We start from the raw sequence: 16,333 nt of genomic DNA on the forward strand, positions 1-16,333 counted from the left end.
CTCTAAGTATCTAGGATTACAGGCATGAACCACCAGCGCCCAGATTCTTGTAGCTTTTTTAAAGCCACTAAATGCTACATAGGCTGTTCAGTTTTCTGCATCTTCATGTGCACCATAGGTGTGCACTGAATTGAGTTGGTACATGACCCCCAAATGCTGGTCACCAGTGACATCCTCTGACCTTTTAGCAGATGAGGTTAGAGACAGCACCTTTGAAGTCTGCATTGTCTAGACAATAGCAAGCCTGCTGAGGCCCCAGAGCCAGGCACAGTTTGGGAAGTTCATCAGTTGGTTTCTAAAGAACAATGTTAGTCCACCAAAGCTGAGTGCTAGGGCAAATTCTCTAAAGAAACAAGTCTGGGGAGTCCTATGGCAACAGCTCAGTCCGAGGAGGGAGGAGGGGTGAGTTTGTGCAGAGTTTGCTCCCAGTGCGGAAGTGATCAGGTCACTGATGCACTCAGTTCCAACAGGCAGTCCCTCTCACCCCCCCAGTCCCCGACCCCACAGCAACAGAGGGCTCCACTTAATGCAACGGAAGGGTTTCAGCTAGCCAGCTTCTGTCCTGGTTTCTGTGCTTAGGTCATTTCTTTTCAAATCCCATCTGTCTTGCTCTGTAATATAAGTCTTAGTAGAACTAGAACAAGCCCATCCTAGGGAGAAATGTAAATGGTACACTTTCTTAAAGACTAAGTCTGCAGGCCTGGAAACTATCTTTAAAAGGCATTGAAGTAGAAAAGCCTCTGAAGGAAAAGGCTGTGAGGCAGAGGCTCCTGGGAAACGTTATGAGGGTTTGACTTACTTCCCTGTCCAGTTGCAGTACTTGGACCTTAACTTGTGGTCTGTTCCACGTGGGCTAACAAGGAAAGCTGTCTGAAGCCTGAACACAGAGATGATGTGTTTAGTGCTGGGACACACTTGTGCTGGCTGCTTGTTTTCAACCACTCAGGCTTAAGGAAGCGTTCTTGACAGAGCAGTCTCCACAGTGCTGGCTGCTTCAGCAGGCCCTGGCTGCATGCTACAGAACAATGACACAGAACATGTAGGCACCCAGGTCCCTGAGCAGGGGACTGCAGCCAAGCATCCACAAAGCTTCCGCTGTCATAGTTATGTAACTGGTCTGCAGAGGTTCTCCAGGATAAGTGACCATTAAAGAGAACTATGTTTGAGTAAGATGAGGATCAGATGGCTAAGGGTGGTGACCTCTTAAGAATGTCAGTAGGGGGGCTGGGAAGGTGGCTCAGTGGTAGAGCACTTGCCTTGCATGCTCGAGGCCCTGGGTTCGATTCCTCAGCACCACATAAGAAAAAATCCGGAAATGGCGCTGTGGCTCAAGTGGTAGAGTGCTAGCCTTGAGCTGAAGAGCTGAGGGACAGCACCCAGGCCCAGAGTTCAGGCTCCACGACCGGACCCAAAAAAAAAAAAAAAAGAATGTCAGTAGGAGCCAGGCTACAGTGGCTCACACTTGTAATTCTAGCCACTCAGGAGGTTGAGATCTGAGGATCACAGTTCAGAGTCAATCTAGACAGGAAAGTTCTGTATGAGACTCATAAAAAACAATCAGTGTCAGTAAATAAGAGGTGCCTCATGATAGTAATACATAACTTGTAAAAGCAGGAAAGGAAAAATGAAAGCAAGTACAATGAAGGGGAAGCATACAAATCATGTGTCTTGGTATGGAAAGTAAGTTGACACTAGAATGCTGGAGACATATGCTACTCAGCAGAGGGCTACAAAGACAAGCATACCTGACTCAGCCTCCAATAAATATCAGTCAATACATGATAACCAGGAACATAACTCATCCAGTACATAGCCTGTACCCTGATTCATATCAATTCCCTGCATATCTGGACTTCTAAGACTCTCTTCCTACAAGAGGCAAAACTACTCCTCCATTACCTGCAATCATGGTTGAGAGGATATTAAAGCTCTCCTGGTAGACGGGGTATATGGCTCAAGCAATAGAGCACTTGCACACAGGTACTGAGTTCAAATCCCAATAACATGCTCCCCACCCAAAAAAAAGCCCTCCTGGTCTAATTTATCTCTCACTTTGAAATAAGAAGGCTGTGTGTCTCAGTAAGAGGCAAGCCCAAAAGTAGATCTTAAGTTTCTTTATTCCTAGATATGTCTACTGGCCCTTGCTATCTTCCTGATGACTTTTTTTTTAATACAAAGGATTTTTTTTAAAGCAACAATAAAAAACCCTGTACACCAGGTGCTCAAGCTTGTAGTCCTATCTACTCAGGAGGCCAAGATCTGAGGATTGCAGTTGAAAGCTAGTCTGGGCAGGAAAGTTTGTAAGACTCTTATCTCAAGCACCAGAAAGCTGGAAATGGAGCTGTGTCTCAAAGTGGTATAGCACTAGTCTTGAGCAGTAACAAAAAAAGCTCAGAGGCAGGACCCAGACCTTGAGTTCAAGCCCCATGATCCCCACTTCACCCCCTAAAAAAACAATAGTACGAGTAGAACTACTGTAAATGGTTTAGATAGAATGTTGCATGCTGAATGAGAATATAGACTAATGTACTGTTCTTTTGGGGTTTTTTTATGTGTCTGCATGCATACTCTTATGTGTGTGCTGTTTACAGAGATTGAACTTAAGACCTTGAGCTCTCACCCAGCTTTTTCACTCATAGCTGACTCTTGTGCCACATCTCCAGTTCAGCATTATTTTCCTGGTTAAATGGATATAGAGTCTTGCAGACTTTTCTGCCGGGCTGGCTTTGAACCACATCTCAGCCTCCTGAGTAAGTAAAATTACAGGCCCTGAGCCACCCAGCTCTTGGGATATCTTAGGTCAGAGTGATCATAGATTTATGTTGTACACCACTAGAGGGCGCTTGTTCTTCCCAGTTAACAAGGCTTCTAACTGCAGCTGGCAAGTGAATTTTATCAGCCGGATTACAATTTCCTATCAATAATAGGTAACTGACCATTTTTCCAGAATAGTAAATTTATGTAAATATATTGGTTCTTGGCATAGATGTCTACTTTACACACACACACACACACACACACGTATATGTATATAAACAAACACATCTGTTATATGCTAAATATATATAATGGAAATTAATATTTTCCCTAAAATGTTACTACTCTACATTCATGTCTGGCCATGCACTGGTGTCTCATGCCTGTAATCCTTACTACTCATGAGACTGAGACCTGAGGACTGAGACCTGAGACCTGAAGCTAGTCTGGGCAGGAAAGTACAAGACCATGAGGTTCTTTATCTTCAATTAACCACCAAAAAGCTGAAAGTGGAGCTGTGGCTCAAGTGGTAAAGCACTTGCCTTGAGCACAAAGGCTTGGAAACAGTGCCCCAAGACCAGTACACACACACACACAAAATTCTGATATATTCCCAAAGACATCTTTATCTCTTTCAAGAGGTAGGCAGATTTCTGGAGTGAATCAAAATGTCTCCTGTTTATAGCTATGCCACAGTGCCTAGTGGACTCCTGCCAAAATATGTAGGCCTGCAGTGTTTTCATCAAATTATGCTTGTGGGGTCCTTGGACATTTAATTTTTTAATGATACTAGATGTTAGGGAAGTATTCTACCATCTACCATTGAGCTATATCTCTCCCCCCTTGGGCTTTTTTTTTTTTTGGCTAGGATTTGAACTCAGGGCCTGGTACTAGATTGGCCTTGTTCATGGCTGGAACTCTATCCCTTGAGACACATGTCTAACCCAGCTTTTGCTGGCTAATTGAAGATGGAGTCCGCAGACTTTTCTGCCTTGGTGGGCTTCACAATGAAATCCTCCAGAACTAAGCCTCATGAGTAGCTAGGAGCCACCACACACACCAGGCCCCTTGGTTCTTTCTTTCTTTCTTTTTTTTTTTTTTGGCTGGTAGTGGGGTTTGAACTCTGGGCCTGGGCTCTGTCCCTGCACTCTTCAGTTCAAGGCAAGTGCTCTACCATTTGAGCCACAGGGCCACTACACCAGGCCCCTTGGGCATGCTTGATTTAAAGAAAGAAAAGGAGAGCATTCCTTGTTAGGAAAACAGGGCAACTTCTTTAACTCTCCCGCTCACCAACCGTATAGGCCTTCTGACCTTGAGAGAGGAGTCTGGAAATTGACACCTGGTGCCCTGAAAATGGAGTCTCTTTGGAAAAACCAAACATTTTCAGGCTGTATTTGTAAGTTTTGAATAAGCCTATTTCATATCCTTAAAAGAAATTGATATGTTTAGCTATTATCAACTGCTGCTGTGGCACTGACCTGTCTAGAGAAAACGGCTTTGTACAGCTGGGTGGGCAGTGGCGTGACACGTACTGCAGGAAGGCTGCCTTGTCCAAGGAGGACGGATAGCCTCCCGTACTCTGCTAGATCATTGTCCTGCCCTGCGGCACTTACCTGATTAAACTCAGAGTGCTTTGCCACTAGCTGTGGAAAGCAGCCAGAAAAAGGATACATCGAGTTCACTCTGGAAAAGAGAAAGAGAATGCATGGATGAGGAGCAGACTCAGGCAGGAGGAATACAACACAAACAGTGACCTCGGCCTCCCCAAGCCTCAGGCTGGGGAGCCCTGAACAAGGGTCTGTGATTTAAAAAACAAAACAACAACAACAACAAAACAGGTTAGAGGAAGCTTAGAGGCCAGAAAGGAGAGGGGATATAATAAATTAACTTCTACAGATAAGTTGATCCATATAGCAACAGCATTACCCACTTGCAATACCCTTTGTATCCTTTCATTTTCGTCATGAGGTATACCCTATGGAATTGGGCAAAGGTACAATGTTCACGGATGTTCGGCATGAGGTTATTCTTTTTTTTTTTGTCGGTCATGGGGCCCGAACTCTGTCTGGGCCTGGGCACTGCCCCTCAGCACTTCAGCTCAAGGCTAGTGCTCTACCGCTTGAGCCACAGGCCTCTTCGGCTTTTTCTGCTAATGTGGTGCTGAGGAATCGAACCCAGTGCCTCATGCATGCAAGGCAAGCACTCTACCACTGAGCCAACTTCCTAGCCTTACATGAGGTTATTTATAGTGGCAAAATATTAATAATCACCTAAGTATCTACCAAGGGAGGACTTAAAGTAAACTACAGCTCATCGACACATGATCAGGTAAACATACAAGTACTGACAGCACAGTAAAAATAGCAAGAGTTGGGTGCTGGTGGCTTGTTCCTGTAATCCTACCCACTTAGGAGGCTGACATCTGAGGATTGTGGTTCAAAGCCAGCCTGGGGAAGGAAAGTCCATGAGATTCTTAATCTCCAATTAACCACCAGAAAACCAGAAGTGGAGCTGTGGTTCAAAGTAGTAGAGTGCTAGCCTTGAGCAGAAAAACTCAGGTACAGCACCCAGGCCCTGAGTTCAAGCCCCAAAACTGAAATAAGTAAGTAAGTAAATAAATAAATGTTTAAAAATGATATGCAGCCAGCCCTCTGCGTCCATATCCATGAATTTAACCAATTACATTTAAAAGTATTTGGGAAAAATTTTCTGTGCTGAACGTGAACAGACTATTTTGACCATGTCATTACTAGTTATGCCACTGAAAATGTCCCAGAGCAAGGAAATGGTAAAGAGAATCAAGCTCACATGCAAAGGACTTCAGCACTGCAAACCTGGCCTCCACTTCCTCACCAGGCCTAGCCTCCTGCAAATGGCTTTGCCTTTTAGCTTTGAAAATAGGATGCTGAAGAGGGAAAGAGGGAACAGCTGACACTAAGCAAAAGGAGAGAAATGTACATATCACCTGATGTGGAAGAAGGAGTTGTGTTGTCAAAGCTCACAGAATCCACAAACATTATAGACCATGATAAATGACAACTTGCCTTGTGGAGGTTAAAATGTGTTTGTGACTTTTATGTAATCCCTTAATCTCAATAAAAAATTATGTAAAAAAATATGGTGCTGAGAAATTTCTCAGCCCAGACGGCATATGACGCATCTTTAAGACTGGAGGGGGCTGGGAAGGTGGCTCAGTGGGAGAGCGCTTGCCTTGCATGCCTGAGGCCCTGGGTTCGATTCCTTAGCACCACATAAGCAAAAAGAAAAAAGCCGGAAGTGGTGCTGTGGCTCAAGTGGTAGAGCACTAGCCTTGAGCTGAAGAGCTTAAGGACAGCGCCCAGGCCCAGAGTTCAGGCCCCATGACCAGACCCAAAAAAAAAAAAAAAAAAAAGACTGGAAACTCTGAGATTAAAACAAACAAACAGGGGCTGGGAAGGTGGCTCAGTGGTAGAGCGCTTGCCTTGCATGCATGAGGCCCTGGGTTCGATTCCTTAGCACCACATAAGCAAAAAGAAAAAAGCCAGAAGTGGCGCTGTGGCTCAAATGGTAGAGTGCTAGCCTTGAGCTGAAGAGCTGAGGGACAGCGCCCAGGTCCAGAGTTCAGGCACCACGACTGGACCCCCCCCACCCCCCCCAAAAAAAAAACAGCCCAGAGAGAATATTTAAAACTCACAAACCTAAAAATACATCTTAGACAACAAGGCATTCCCCATTCTACTCTTCCTCTTCATTGAAAGCATATACCAGGTCATCCCTAGTACATTCTAAACGCTGTGTAATCACCTTGTTTAAATTAAACTCTAGTCCTTACTTCTGTGGTTTACGTGGTCACCGACTCTCCCTAAAATGATATGTCTAATTCAGCAATGTACTATTTATTTTTAGTTATGGAATAATGAAAAAAACCCTTAGCAATGACAGTGCTTGGAATCATGTTTCATCCTTCCAGATTTAAAACATTGTTACATGGGGAAATTATATTCTTCTTGATGGGTCTCATTTTAACTTGGTTAATGGTGGCCAGCCTGTCTTAACATGCTTATATACATAGTCACCATGCTAGAGATGCCAAGAGCTAGCACTATGCTGCTCAGTGGGGTGATTTAAATTTAAATCAGTTACAATTAAATTAAATTTGAATTTATTACTTCCATTAACCACATTTTTAATACTCCGGAGCCACAAAAGGCTAGTGCCTACCACACTGGTAGCTCAGGTACACGGTTTTCCTTCTCCTGAGGAAAATTTTATGGTCAGTGCTGGTCTGTGTTGCTGTCTCCAAGCAATCAACACAGACATAGATTTCAAGCCTGTCTCCGTGTCCTTGGTCCCTTCAAGGTCAGTCTCTAGCATGGCCTGACCACTTAACCTCTTCTAGCCTTGATGGACATCAATGCCTTTCTAGATGTCTATCACATTGTAGGACACCAGTTGGTGAGTTACGAAATTTCTGGTGGCAAGCCTCATACACGAAACTAATGTTTTTCAAACTTAGGCATGTGTCAGAATCACCTGACAGGCTTGTGAAACCATGGATTGATGGGCTTTAGTTCAGAATTTCTGATTCAGTGAGCTGAGGAGTGGCCTGGGATGATTGATTTATGTCTTCCCTTCTTTCCTCCCTCCCTCCTTCCCTTCCTCCTTCTGTCTCTTCAAGCTACTGGAGTTGGAACTCAGAGCCATTCCCACACTTTTTACTAACGCATTCTTCAGATAAAGTCTGCTTTTGCCCAGGGTGGATTCTAATTGCAATTCTCCTACTTCCCAATTTGCTAGAGCAACCATGCAGAGCTTGGATTTTTTTGTTTCCTTCTTTTTTTGTGCTAGTCTTGTGGCTTGAATGCATGGCCTAGGCACTGTCCCTGACCCTTTTTGCTCAAGGCTAGTGCTTTACCACTACAGCCATAGCTCCATTTCTACTTTGTTTGTTTTGTTTGTTGTTGTTTTTTGGTGGGGGAGTGGTTAATTGGGGATAAGTGTCACATTGGACTTTCCTGCCTGGGCTGGCTTTGAACCATGATCCTTAGATCTAAGCCTCCTAAGTAGCTAGGCTTACAGGCATAAGCCACTGGTGCTGGCTTACCTAGCCTGTTTTTGATACAGGAATTCACTAAGTTTTTCTTTGCCTGGGTTGGTCTTGAGCCACAGCCTTTCCATATCTCTGCTTCCCCTATGACAGGGAATATAAGTGTGTACCATCACACCTACCCAGAAGTTCTAAGAAGTTCCCACCTTAAGATTCTGGTTTAGGAACAAGACTTAGAACTAATGCACTATGACAACAAAGACAGACTAGTTGATTGCCCCAAGAAGAGTTTGCCAAAATTCATTTCTGGCTTAGCAATGGGTGGAAGGCATGACCTCTGAACACAATGTTTTGGCTTCTCAGTTTTTTTGTTAACTCAGTATTTCTAATTTTGGAGCAAAGTCTATCTCTGCCCCAGGAAAAAGCAACATTCCAACAGTTTCTTCCTAACCCTTCATATGAACTAAATAAAACAGAAAAACAATAAGCTTGTGTCACAAAAATGTCTAACCAAGGCTCAGAAAAGCATATGGTAGCAAAGCAAACTGTCTGCACTGATTCTTTTTGAATGAAAAGACATTTGAGTTTTCAACTTACTCCAAAGCTACAGTTATAAAGAGAATGTAGTGCTAATATAAGATAAACATACAGATCAATGGCAAGGAACTGAGATCCATTTATGGTTGACTGTTTCCCAACAAGGGTGCCATGGCAATTCATGGCAAAGAATAGTATCAATAAATGGTGTTTGGATGCCTGGACATCTACATGCAAAAAAAAGAATGAAGTTAATGCTGGGTGCTGGTGGTTCACGTCTGTGATCCCAGCTAGTCAGAACACTGAGAGTGGAAGTATGAAGGTTTGAAGCCAGTCTGTTCAGAAAAGTTCATGAGACCCTATATGAAAATAACCAGCATAAAACAAGGCTAGTGGTAGAATAGCAAGTGCATGGTCCTGAGTTCAAACCCCAGTACTACTATAAAGAAAAGAAGAAACAAAAAGAAGGAACTTAGATTCATAACTCAGGATATATACAAAAATGACCCCAAATGGATCACAGACCTAGACATAGAGCTAAACTCTAAGAAGAAAATATAGGAATAAACCTGAAAATCTTTTGGGCACAATATTAAAAATACAAGCAGTAAAAGAAAGGTGCACCACATATTATATAATTCTATATTCTTCAAAGTTTAGAACAGGTCTCGCTGCAGACCTAGCAAGTAAATTAGTGGTTATCTAGAACCTGGAGTAAGTAGAGAGAGTTAATTGGGAAATGTTAATAGATATGCTTTTTGTTAATTGCGCTAATGGTTTCATGACCATGTAAATACAAAACCTAATTATATACTTTAAATGGGTGAATTATATGGCATGCAAGTTGTATTTCAACACAAGCTACTGAAATAAAAGAGAAGAGAATGGTTGAAATGGAATACACATATTCCACATACACAGTTGTTGTTTTTTCAGTCGTGGGGCTTGAATTCTGGGCCTGGGCACTGTCCCTCAGCTCTTCAGCTCAAGGCAAGTGCTCTACCACTTGAGCCACAGTGCCATGTCTGGTTTTCTGGTGGTTAATTGGAGACAAGAGTGTCACAGTCTTTGCTGCCCGAGCTGGCTTTGAACCACTATCCTCAGATTTCAGCCTCCTGAGTAGCTAGGATTACAGATGTGAGCCACCAGTACCTGGCAGGAGTTGATTTTTGACCCTCAAAACAAAAGTTTTGACAGCTATAATCCCAGCTACTTGGGAGGTGGAGGCAGGACATCTCAAATTGTAAGCCAGCTCAGATAAAGTTAGCAGTGAGACCTTATCTCAGAAACAAAATACAAAAGGGCTAAGGGTATGCCTCAAGTGGTAGACTACTTTGTCTGACTTATACAAGGTGTTGAGTTCAATTTCCAGTACCAAAAGGAGAAAAAGAAAAGCAAGGATTCACATGAAAAGAAGGAAATGACTCTTAAAGTGTAAAGGGTCCTGATATGTCAGGAATGAAATCAGTGGAAAGAAAAAAGTGTGAGAGCAATGTAGATTGCAAAATTTGGTAACTGAGAGAAAAAAAAATCTGAGATGTACTTCACCTTTTATGAATTGATTCTTCAAAAAGATCTAATGCATACAGATGAGCAAGGAAAAAAAGGTTATTATTTGTATTTTAACTTTTAAAGCTCTGTTAACCCAAAGGGACTGAATTGCAGGAAAAAAAAAGAAAGAAAGAAAGAGAAAAGAAAGAGAAAGAAAGAAAGAAAAAGAGAAAGAGAGAGAAAGGAAGGAAAGGAAGGAAGGAAGGAAAGAAAGAAAAGAGAAAGAAAGAAACAAAGATGTTGGGCTGAGGAAAATAATTAGTTTTTAGCCATTAGACTTACCACTCGGCTGAAATATTCATCTAAAACTTCCACAAAATTGTGGATGAATTCATAAATAGCCATCTCATTCTGAAACAAAATAGGAAGGGTACAATTAATTGTAGGAGAAATACCCAGTAAAAGTTCAGGTTTTAGTGCATGTAGTGTAATGAGAGTGTGAGCAAAGAAACTTCTCACTGGAAAATACTTACAACAGGCCTAGCATTCATGTATTTTAAAAAATGCTTATTGGCTGTGGGCATGGCTCAAGTGGTAGTACACTTGCCTAGCAAGCACAAGCCTGAGTTCAAATCCCAATATAACACACACACACACACACACACACACACACACACACACACACACATTTATTAGTGGGGGAAATCCTCAGCCTGGAATATTTTCCTTTTTAGTTCATAAAGTATCTGGCCAAACTGAAACTTCAGAGTCTAAGAATTCTTAGCTCCTGGGACTTGAAGTCTGGGCCTGGGCATTGTCCCTGAACTCTTCAGTGCAAGGCTAGCGCTCTACCCCTTAAGCCACAGCATCACTCCCAGTTTTCTGGTGGCTTATGGAGATTAGAGTCTCACAGATTTTCCTGCCCTGGCTGGCTTTGAACCTTGATCCTCAGATCTCAGCCTCCTGAATAGCTAGGATTACAGATGTGAGCCACCGGTGCCGGGCTTTCAGGTTCTTTAATGAAACCATATTTATATGTGTACAGATGGGGAAGCCATGTCAAAGTGGTTTAAGGATAGCAATAGTTCCATGAGATTTCAGTCCTTTAGATTTGGAACTCCCTTTCAGAAGTCCCATGGCCTCATGGGCTAGTGATCCAAGGCTGACCTTTCTGAAGATATGAACTAAATCTGAGGAGACATAAACACAATCATGTTTGTAATTCACTCTGACATGTCAGCCCATGTTCAGTGTCATGCCTGACTGGCTTGTATGCTTGCCTGAACTGCCTCATTATGTGACAGAACAAGGGAGGGGCAGTGGTATTGCTTAGAATAAATGCACATAGTCTAGCAAGCTGTATGGTGCTAGCCTGTAGTCACAGTACATTTTGAGGGTGAGGTGGGAGGTGGGAGGATAGCTCACAAGTTTGAGTTCAGCCTGGGTAGCATACTGAGACCTTGTCTAAAACACACACATACACACAAAACAAGCCAGGCGCCAATGGCTCATGTCTATTATCCTAGCTACTCAGGAAGCTGAGCTCTGAGGATCATGGTTCAAAGCCAGCTCAAGTAGGAAAGTCTATGAGACTCTTATCTCTAATTACCCACCAAAACGCCACAAATGGAGCTGTGGCTCAAGTGGAAGTGCACTAGCCTTCAGCACACAAACTCAGGAACAGGGCCCAGTTTCAGAGTGCAAGGCGGGCACACATACAAAAAACAAAACAGGAGCACAATCTGTGGTTTTATTCTTCTCCAATTGACAAGCTGTCCATCAAACCTAAGAAGTATCATAGGTATTTTTTCTTCCAAAAACTGTATGGAAGCTTAAAAAAAATAGCCAAGAACCTTCAAGAGACATAATTACTTTTAGGGAGATAAATAGGAAGAAAATGTCAACTCAGGAGGAATAAAAAGCAGACTGATCTCTAGTTTTCTTATATTTTCAAAGGCTCTTCTGTCACCTTACCTCAGTGTCATTCACTCCAACCACAATGAAGAGAGCTGCATACTGCCGGTAGATCAGCTTAAAGTCCTTATATTCGATGAAAGAGCACTAGATGAAACACAATGAGATATTAATGTCTTTGGTTGGCAGAGACTTCTTCAAAGTAGTATGTGTAAATTCCTAGGTTGTGCTCTAAGCATCTACCAAAACATTCCTAGAAAGACTGAACACTTAGATGCTGCAGCCTTTGTTGGCCATCTCTCCACCTTCAGGGGGCAGCTTCAAAGCATTTCTAGGTATGGTTAGAGAAACAGCCTTGGAAAAAGGAGTCTGGGTGATCCCCTGTATTCCTTCTCTTGGATTCCTTCCCTTGGCTCTCTGAGGAGCCCGGGGGCAAAGCTAATGAATAATCAGCATTTCAGCCCACAGTGCTGGCTCAAGCCCGAACTCTTAGCTGCTGAAGAGGAGATTGAGGGTTAGCTACTGGAGGCCAAATAGAAGGATCAAAATCCAAGCCAGCCCTGGCACAAAGTGAGACCCTATTTTCAAAATACCCATCTGCAAAAAGGGGCTGACAGAGACACTGAATTGGTAGAGGCCTTGAGTATAATCCCAAATACTAGCCTCTCTCCCCGAAAATTAGCACTTTAAACTGCTTTAATGGGAAAATATGCAAACATGCTGAAGGTTTTCTTTTTTCTGCCTCCTCATGAATTCTTGGGGAACAATAAAGAGGCTCAGTTTTGTACTGTTTAATAGTCATCGAGGACCCAAATATAAATAGTATTCTACTTACCTATCTACCTGAATTCTTTTTAAACTCAAGGACTTATGCTTGTTCTGCTTGCTTGTTCGGCTGGTAATCTACTACTTGAACCAGACTCCAGCCCTACTTTTTGCTGGTTATTTTGGAGCTAGAATCTCATGGACTTTTCTATCCAGGCTGTTTCTGAACCTCAGTCCTCCAGATCTTGGCCTCCTGAGTAGCTAGGAATGCAGATATGAATCTTCTTTTTATATGACCACTCCTGGGGCTTGAACTCAGGTCCTGGGGACTGTCCTGAGCTTCTTTTGCTCAAGGCTAGCATTCTACCACTTGGACCACAGTGCCACTTCCAGCCTTTTCTATTTATGTGGAATAAATTCCTCAGGAATCGAACGCAGGGCTCCATGCTAGGCAAGCACTCTAACACTAAGCCACCCTACCAGCCCCAGATGTGAATCATTTATATCAAAATATTTCCAAGAATCACTATGTAGCACAACCTGACCTAGAATTCACAAAATAGCCCTGCCTGGCCTTGAACTCATGACCTAACTACTTAAGCCACTCCTGTAATCATACTGGTATTATAAGTAAGCGCTACTATGCCCAACTGGTGAAGGTTTAAAAAAAAAAAAAATTATTCAGCCAGGCGCCAATGACTCATGCCTGTAATCCTAGCTACTCAGGAGGTTGAGATCTGAGGATCGCGGTTCAAAGCCAGCCCGGGCAGGAGAGACTGTGAGACTCCTATCTCCAATAAACCACCAGAAAACCGGAAGTGGCGCTGTAGCTCAAGTGGTAGAGCGCTCGCCTTGAGCTGAAGAGTGCAAGGACAGCGCCCAGGCCCAGAGTTCAAGCCCCATGACCGACAAAAAAAAAAAAAAAAATTCAAAGATGGCCTTTGTACGGCAGATGCAAGACAAGAATCTTCCACTGTAAACACTGCTTCAAGTGAATTAATAACCAACTTACCACAACTGACTTGGAAATAAAACAACCACCTTCTCATTTACCTCTCCTAAAGCTACTATACAAAGAGCTGTGGGAAGGCAGTGGGCAGGTAGGGATTACACACGGGGCAGAAGGCACAATGTGACTCTTCCTTTGGATGTCTGTACATGAGTGGCCAAATGTGACCGAACATGAACTTCATGGTTTTTTATACTGGTGTCTGGATGCACAGGGAATGAACCTACAAGTTTTGGGGCTTGAACTTAGGGTGTGAGTGCTGTCCCTGAGCTTTATAGCTCAAGGCTAACACTCTATCACTTGAGCCATTTCTGGCTTTTTGGTGGTTAACTGGAGATAAGAGTCTCAGGACTTTCCTGCCTGGGTTGGCTTTTAACTGTGATCCTCAGATCTCAGTCTCCTGAGTAGCTAGGATTACAGGCTTGAGCCACCAGAGCTTAGTTTGAACTAAGTTTTATATTTTTTTCCTTCTGTTTGTGTGTACTAGTAATGGAACTTGAACTCAGGGCTTGGGAGCTTTTTCCACTCAAAGCTGGAGTACTACCGGTTGAGCCACAGCTCTACTTCTGGCTCTTTTGTAGTTAATTGGAGATAAGAGTCACATGGAGGGCAGGGAATGTGGCTTAGTGGTAGAGTGCTTGCCTGGCATGCATGAAGCCCTGGGTTCCATTCCTCAGTACCATATACACAGAAAAAGCTGGAAGTGGCACTCACTGTGGCTCAAGTGGTAGTGTATTAGCCTTGAGCACGGAGAGTGCCCAGGCCCTGAGTTCAAGCCCCACAGGACTGGCCAAAAAAAAAAAAAAGAGTAGCTAGGATTACAGGAATGAGCCACCAATACCCAGCTGATTTTGCAAAGTACAATCATGGGAGTTCCTCCATGGGGAAGCACCTGGCAATATGTAAATTAAAGGAGCTGGAAGAGCCGGGCGCAGTGGCTCACACCTGTAATCCTAGCTACTCAGGAGGCTGAGATCTGGGGATCACAGTTCAAAGCCAGCCCAGGCAGAAAAGTCCGTGAGACTCTTATCTCCGATAAAACCACTAGAAAACTGGAAGTGTTGCTGTGGCTCAAGCGGTAGAGCGCTCGCCTTGAGCTGAAGAGCTGAGGGAGAGTGCCCAGGCCCACGGCTGATCAAAAAATTAAAAAAAAAAAAGAAGCTGGAAGTTTTAATTAAAATTTGGATGAAAGTAATAAATGCTGGACCAATCTGAGGTATTTGGCTCACTGGAGAGCCAGGGTGCTTTCTGCCAGATGGATGTTTCCTTAAAACATCCCTATTTGAAAGAACTGAGGAAGCTTTTTTTTCAAAGTTTCCCAGGAATTTCTGACATTAAAAAAAAAGAAGCTCAAGGCACATTTGTGAATGGAATGAAAACTAAGCTGCTAATATGATGTCTTTTTTTGGTTGTTGTTGGTTGTGGGGCTTGAACTCTGGGCCTGGGTGCTGTCCCTGTGCTCTTCAGCTCAAGGCAAGCATTATACCACTTGAGCCACAGCGCCACTTCTAGTTTTCTGGTGGTTAATTGGAGAAAATAGTCTCACGGACTTTCCTGCCCAGCTGGCTTTAAACCATGATCCTCAGATCTCAGCTTCTTGAGTAGCAAGGATTACAGGTGTGAGCCACCGGCGCCTGCCTTATGATTGTCTTATTCAATGATTATGCCAGAAGCTCATTGGGTTCATTCTAAAAATCTATAATAATTTGGAATATCACTTTATTCCAAAACTTGTATTTCAAAAGGGTAAGCTGTCCGTGAAAATGATGTTTTGAAATTGTGGACGTCCTCCATTCCGTAGAAAGATTCACACAGGCATGTTTTGAAGGATGCATCCCTTTATTTTATTTTATTGTATTTTTTTTGTCAGTCATGAGGCTTGACCTCTGGACTTGGCACTATCCTTCAGCTCTTCAGCTCAAGGCTAGTGCTCTACCGCTTGAGCCACCACCACTTCCGGTTTTCTAGTGGTTTATTGGAGATAAGAGTCTCACAGACTTTCCTGCCTAGGCTGGCTTTGAACCATGATCCTCAGATCTCAGCCTCCTAAGTAGCTAGGATTACAGGCGTGAACCACCAGTGCCCGGCTCTTCCCTTTATTTAAAGCATGTGGCTGTTAACAAAACAGTCTCTGGTTCTACTGGATATCATGAAGCAGTGTGCCCTGGCAGGCAAAGCTTGAATTCATAGAGGAACTCTGAGACATTCCAACTGGAGAATCAATTTAGAAGCCAAGGAAACACATTTATCATGTGTACCTTCTGAGCTCTGAGGTAGCTTAATGTTTTATGACTTAGTGGTGGTCCTTACAGATGATCTTTATATTCAGGGAAATAAAGAAATGAGCAAATTAATGGATGGGCTGAACAAGCTTTCTGATTTGTACCTTGGCTGTTGAGAGATTTTCCAATGTATTTGATATTTAGGATCTGCAGTGAAGAATTCTCTAAGTGCCAGTGCTGGTGGCTCACGCTTGTAATCCTAGCTACTCCAGAGGAGGCTGATACCTGAGGATCGCAATTCAAAGCCAGCCCATGCTGGAAAGTCCCTGAGACTCTCCTCTTCAATTAATCACAGCAAACGCAAGAAGCAGAGGTTTGGGTCAAGTGGTAGAACACTAGCCTTGAGCAAAAAAGCAGCTCAGGGACAGCTCCCAGGCCCAGAATGTGGGGAGGGGAGGAAGTGAAAAATAAAGAATTCTTCAACTAAAGTTCTTTGTAAAAATGGATGTTAAAAAAATTCCTATACATGAGCTGGAGTGTAGCTAAGTATGTGCTTAGCTTAGCATATGTAAGGCCAGGGGCTCAATCCTTACTACTATAAAAAAATTCTAT

General features: G+C 43.2%; 1 protein-coding gene across 3 annotated transcripts in view; it reads right to left on the reverse strand.

The window, feature by feature from the left end:
• Positions 1 to 16,333, reverse strand: part of Ap4s1 (adaptor related protein complex 4 subunit sigma 1) — a 41,688-nt gene that overhangs the window by 9,198 nt on the left and 16,157 nt on the right. For 2 of the 3 annotated variants that reach the window (XM_042677389.1, XM_042677388.1), the window contains 3 exons: positions 11,786 to 11,872; positions 10,154 to 10,222; positions 4,429 to 4,440 (listed from right to left, as the gene is read on the reverse strand). In XM_042677389.1, coding sequence (XP_042533323.1) covers positions 4,429 to 4,440; positions 10,154 to 10,222; positions 11,786 to 11,872 — 168 coding nt within the window. Of the gene's footprint in view, positions 1 to 4,370; positions 4,441 to 10,153; positions 10,223 to 11,785; positions 11,873 to 16,333 lie in introns of all 3 variants that reach the window. The other variant, XM_042677390.1, reaches the window with a different exon arrangement.

This window comes from Dipodomys spectabilis, unplaced genomic scaffold (genome assembly GCF_019054845.1).
Source record: "Dipodomys spectabilis isolate Male_0828 unplaced genomic scaffold, ASM1905484v1 ptg000038l, whole genome shotgun sequence".
In the NCBI taxonomy this organism is placed as follows: domain Eukaryota; kingdom Metazoa; phylum Chordata; class Mammalia; order Rodentia; family Heteromyidae; genus Dipodomys; species Dipodomys spectabilis.